This window comes from Pseudochaenichthys georgianus, chromosome 12 (assembly GCF_902827115.2).
Source record: "Pseudochaenichthys georgianus chromosome 12, fPseGeo1.2, whole genome shotgun sequence".
Taxonomy (NCBI): Eukaryota; Metazoa; Chordata; class Actinopteri; order Perciformes; family Channichthyidae; genus Pseudochaenichthys; species Pseudochaenichthys georgianus.
The window spans coordinates 23,960,108-23,966,107 of record NC_047514.1 but is presented as its reverse complement, the minus strand read 5'-3'; the positions used below and the strand labels follow the sequence as shown (position 1 = coordinate 23,966,107).

Genomic DNA, 6,000 nt, shown 5'->3' with positions numbered 1-6,000 from the left:
ATACATTTTAAAGCGAGTAAAAATCAAGGTTGAGCACAAATTATGTTGTGTTTAAAACTAGTTTCAACTGCAAATATTCACATGAATGCCCCGTCATGTCAGCACAACAGCTCATTCAACATGTTTTTTAAGTGCTCTGAGTAATAACATACAAGACATCTTCTTTTTGAGCATCCATGCCTTCTTCCACATTATCACAGGCTCATCAACACACCAAAGTCGGAAAAACAACTTCCTAACTCGGGAAATGGGACCATGAATGGTGAATGAACCATTGTCTTCGAAGAGATTTCCCTCTTTCTTCCACATGACACATTTTCTCTTCATTTCCTATGTTATTTTTTGTGTTAATGGAGTAAGTATGTTCCTCGTGCCCACCATTGGCTGTCCAACAGATGTCCTGGGTCCAAGTTAGCTCTACTAAATCGTGCCATCTGTAGGAGTACAACCTTGTACTTATGTATGGCTTTTGCACACAATTATCCCAGCAGGCAGCAATCAAATTCATTGCACATGAATTCACTGGTTTTGTCTCGGTGAGGCTAAGGAAAGGTGTGGTGTTATTAAAAGATAGCTGTCCATCTTGTCGAGTTAAGAGGCAGAAGACTTTGGAAAAGTGCCAGGCGTTCAGAAAACTTCCCCAGCAAGAATATACTTGTTATCAAGCAATCTTGGGCAACAGTTTATGACAATCTGTGCTCTTCATCGATTGTGATAAGCCAAGAGGTATATTGCATTCCTCAAGAAAACGTTGTCAGTGGACCACTACGTTTCTGTTGGGGCGCCCTCATTTTGTGGGTAGTGTTGCATAAATAATCCTCCCTAAATATTTTAGTAGTACCAACAAGTCATAGGAAACTTCCTTTGACAAAAGTAAAAAAAATTATGAAGAAGTCGCACAAATATCAGCAAAGCAGAAAGGACGTGAGAAGCGCATCTGCACTGTAGCAAAGCAGGAAGCAGCAGTCATTAGGATTTCCTCTTGATTTCAATTATTTCAACCTGGACTTTTTAACTCAGAAGGATGCCACTTCAACAACTTAGCACATGAACAAGTATAATCGTCTGATGATGCAATCACAAATGGCCAAACAGAAATGTGGATCCTTAACTGTTTATGGCTTTTTGATGGTGCTGGAGAACATTTACTAACGTTAACAACTCAATAAATTACTCTTACGCACACCAACAGTCAATTCAGATCAAGAAAAATATATTTTTGCACAACACTGTTGATTACAAACCTGCAGGTCCGCTGCAACTCTGACTACTTTTAAATCCAGGCTGAAGACTTTTCTTTTTGTCACTGCTTTTAATTGAACTATTCATATCTTAAACTGCACTGTAACTTTTATCCATGTACTTTTTCTTGTAATGTTTAATTGAACTATTTATATTTTAGACTGCACTGTAACTTTTATCCATGTATTTTTCCTTAATGTTTATTTTATTAGCTTTTCTTTTTTAATGCTTAATGTCTTTCATTTTTTTTGTAAAGCACTTTGAATTGCCTTGCGTTGAAAAGTGCTATATAAATAAATGTGCCTTGCCTTGCCTTGCCTTACAATGCTGTAATTTGTTGAACATACAGTCATAGCTTTTGTTGCAATGGAATCATTTTAAGTACATAAATAGTATGGTCCAAGTTGAAAATAACCGCAACAACCGTTGAAAGCATGTCTACAGGAGCTCGCACAGATTTAACATGAAGTTAGTTTGAAACTTGGATGGTAATACGAATAAAGTTAATAACTGATAGAGCGACCTCTCACCTTACAAAATCCATGACCTGCTGGATCCTGGAGGTCTTTGTTTTCACCAGCTGCAACAACAGTGACATCTCATTTTACACTTCTGCAGTTTAACAGAAATTTCAGCATTCTTGTTGAGTACATGTGTATAGAAAAAGGACGTTGTTTGTCAGTAAGCTTACCATCAGAACTTCACTTGCATCTTGGATTTCACCCTTCCAGTAGTACCTATAGAACCAGAAAAACCACTGACATTAAAAAAGCCCCATTGAATGCACATAAGTAACTGTGAATTACGACTAGACTCAAGAGTACCAGTGTAAGGGGCAGATCCTTGAATCGAGTAAAAAAGGTTTTGTAAAATTATTTCTGAAAGCTCTCAACATCAAACTGTGAAAAGCCATAATTATTATTGCGGCTGTGATTCACAGTGATGCCAGGCTTTTATGTTGCCATGTCTCTTGGATTGTGAAGGACAGTTCAAACCAAGCTGAAAACCTATATTTAAACTTGTTGAATGCCAGAGTAAACGAGGCATACAACTACATGAGCCTAGATATAGCTGATACTCCTTCAGTACTTAACTCGCACATTAAAATCCCCTCCATTACCCCTAAACTACTGGAACCACATCCTCTATTTTTAGGCTAAACCTCTGTTTAACGTTTTATATGGCCTTTTCCAATGAGTTACTCTCCTCAGTTGCTCCTCCCTTGTTCCTTTTGTGGTTTATGCATTAACAGAAAAGCTAATCCATGAATTCAAATGACCGCTTGAAGGCTATCTGCCACTCAAGTGGTGGAAAAACGGATAAACGCATTGAGATGCAGCCCATTCACCTCGTGATCTCCTAGGTAACCAGTCATGTAGGTCAGAGAAACAACACGTGTTTAAGCATCTCTGTACATGTAAGCACTAAGATAGTCTGTTTGTTTGTGCGCCAGCTGGGTTCAAAGTTGTGTCATGGTAGGTGGTCAGTTTGATTTACATGGTAGAGGTCCTGGCGAGGATGTTGATACTGGCTGCCAGCCGCCTCTCCATAATCGCCCTGGAAAAAAGACAGAATAGTAGGGAGCATGGATGGAAACGTAGCGGCGTAGACATGGAAAAAGAGACAAATTAAACACTTGCAGACCACCAGCTGTTTATCAATTACTGCATGAAACTGAGCCCATCATTATGTTGCTCTTTAAGCAGGCCGCAGGAAAGACTTAATGCACACAAACTCTGAAAGATTGCAAACTTTTCTTTCTGCTGCTCAGCCGACAGTATTACGAGCTCCTCCTGTGAAGCAGGTGATTTACATATCCGGCACCTGCACAGTGCACCGCTTACTTCTAACTTGACATGTGCTAAAATATTGACAGAGGAGATGAGAGTGCAAACACAACACTGTATCAGTGGGTTTGACAGGGCTGTATCTCTCAGTCAACACTTACTGTATGTCTGGTGGACCTACTTTCAATGATTTAAATCACCTTGAGCTTTCACACAGTAGTTTAGTTTATTTGATCCGGACCAAGGGCAAGAAAGTACATTGTTGCATGTCAGTTAACTTGATGATTTGACAGTTTTGGCAACTGTCATCCTGCATTTTCAGGACACTGTGGGGACATCACATATCTGCTGACAGAAGTGTTTGCAGTACTTTTGCAGATGCTTTCGTCGATAATGTATTTAGATGTTCACACCTCCGACACACCACTTCATTCACTTTCATGTCTGTAAAGTTAAGATGAAGCTTGGGGCAGCAGACTTAGCTTAGCTTGAGGTTGGCTATAGCTCAGGGGTTAGCATGATATACAAAGCAGGGGGTGGGCAGTTTGATCTCACCTCCTGACAACATGTCAGTGTCCTTGGGCAAGATACCTAACCCCAAATTGCCCCCGTAGGCATGTCTATGGTATTGCATGTATGTGGCTTTGGATAAAAGCCTCAGCTAAATAATATGTAATGTAATAAGGACTTGCAGCAAGGTGGAAACCGGCATTCAAATATTAAACAAAAAATCCTTTAACTTCTGTGAGATTTGAGGAATAATTTTCACTTCTGCTTCACAGTTTAAACAAACAAGATATGAGGTGATAAGTAAATCAGTGACCTTAAGATGACCCAAAATGTTGCACTGTGCCTTTGAGCTAAATCATTTAACATCACTCATCAAAGCCATGTGTTTCTATTTGCTTAAAGATCAATAATACATTCTTTAATCACTACATTCATACAGACTGTAAAAAGTGACCTGCTCCTGTACCTGCCAATGTCTCTAGCTGCCAGTTCGTTGGGGCTGTTGATAAGAAGAAGGGAGTGGTGGCCTGGTGCGTAGCTCCCTGTGAAGGCTGAATGAAGCTGGACCCCAATGGACCACAACCCGGGGAACATGGACACGGACAGGACCAAGAGCTGTATAAATCAAATCAAAATGTATTATAGCCCCAAATCACAACAAATGCCTCAAATGGCTGTACAAAGCAAACAAAAGCAACTGACAAAAACAAAATACTATACGTCATAGAGGGCAGAATGCAACAAAATGTTAAATAAGTCAGTTACAAGAGACTTGAAGAACTTGTGTCTTGCATAATGTAATATTTGCAGCCTATCTGACATAAATGATTTGGACATGTTGCTGTTTCACGTTATTTCATGTTTGGACTCAGCAAAGTCATAACTCAATTTAATTATCTTCTGCCCTCTGAAAGGATTGCCATGTTTGGATTGGATTGGATTCAGTATTTATCCTCTTATTATTTGGCGCAGATACATGAGTAGGCTATAGGCCTTGGCTTGGACGCAGTGACCAATTTATAATCTGTCCTACTTCTCTGCACAGCACAGCACTGGTCACACCCAGAGCTGTGGGGTCAACACAAATATTTCAGAACAAACTTCTTTCATAAAACTGCTGAGACTCACTGCGGAGATGATTAGTGTTCCGTCATTTTTATGAGCATGTCTCCCCCCGGTTAAACGGATGCTTTGTGAGAGAAAAACATTCAGAAATCTCATTACCTTTACACAATAAGTGCATTGTGTTGACAGGTACTTGAGGTCGGATGGTCAAAGGCAGAGATAAATCTACGCGCACTGTAATTGGTTGCATGTCACTTCCTGACAAGTCGGCGACCAATCACATCACCGCTTCAGGCCTCCGCTGCCCTGCCTCCAGATCCTGGTCATAATCGGCTTTAGTGTCTATTTACCGTGTAAACACAACTTTTATAGATCGCAGCGCACATTGTGAAGCTGGAAGCACACGAAATAAGTTACATTGCTTTCATGGATCTCCTTCAATGGTGGAAATTGAAAATAAACTGTCTTGATACATTATAGACCTAAAGATATTAAACTTTAACGATTTTCTTAATCAATGTAAATCGCAACAGTCACATATTGCTACAATTCATATTGCATTTCAAATTCAGACTACATTATTTTCACACAGGAATCAGTAGCTTTGTTTTTAAAGCCAAAGTTCACAAAATACAAGACTGTAAAGTAAATTATCTCCAGTGGTGGAAGAAGAAGTAAGATGATTGTAAAAGTAGAAAAACTTTGGTCTTAAAATACTATACTAATAAGTCCCAAATTGAAAATGTAACGTAAGAAGTACAGAAGTATTATCAATAAAATGTACTTCAAGTAGCAAAAGTTAAAGTTATCAAAATGCATAATAGATATTTTTACAGTAATAGATTATTTTAGAATATTATGTTATCTTGTTTTTATTACTAATAAGTACATGCAGGGGCGTTTAAAGGCTTTCGTTTTTCAATGTGGAGCCTACTTATAACCATTTACGTAAAATACTAGGTAGCATAAAAAACTATAATAATAATAATACATTTAATTTCTAAGCGCTTTTGCAGGTGCTCTAAGAAAAGGTACAGTGGTTTATTGTGTTACAATTACTCAAGTTAAGTACAAGTATGTCAAGTACTTGAGTACATTTATTTAGCTGCGTTGAATCATTGACTCAATATCTTGTCCACTGCTTCCTACAAGATTACTGTGTTATGTAACTGTAATCAATATGACGACACAATGTTTAGTCCACATACACCTTATTATTGATGCGTGGGAAAACAACACAACATAATCAACTGTCTTCACAAAGTCTCAATAGATTATGGGACATCCAAGACAGTAATAATGTAAAAATAATGATGCACATGTAAGGGAGACTTGTTGCAAACTAATGTAACTGCTAGATTAGAGTATGTATATTAATCTTGATTGGCATGCACTA

The 6,000-nt window shown here is 38.5% G+C and overlaps 1 protein-coding gene across 2 annotated transcripts in view; it reads right to left on the bottom strand.

Moving 5' to 3' along the window:
- LOC117456463 (protein CutA homolog) overlaps positions 1-4,835 on the bottom strand; it is an 8,641-nt gene extending 3,806 nt beyond the window's left edge. Inside the window, exons 1-5 of one of the 2 annotated variants that reach the window (XM_034096364.1) lie at positions 4,764-4,835; positions 4,006-4,154; positions 2,740-2,799; positions 1,934-1,979; positions 1,773-1,822 (exon numbers count right to left, since the gene is read on the bottom strand). In XM_034096364.1, coding sequence (XP_033952255.1) covers positions 1,773-1,822; positions 1,934-1,979; positions 2,740-2,799; positions 4,006-4,133 — 284 coding nt within the window. In that variant the 5' untranslated portion in view covers positions 4,134-4,154; positions 4,764-4,835. Of the gene's footprint in view, positions 1-1,772; positions 1,823-1,933; positions 1,980-2,739; positions 2,800-4,005; positions 4,155-4,667 lie in introns of both variants that reach the window. The other variant, XM_034096363.1, reaches the window with a different exon arrangement.
- Between the last annotated feature and the right edge of the window lie 1,165 nt (positions 4,836-6,000).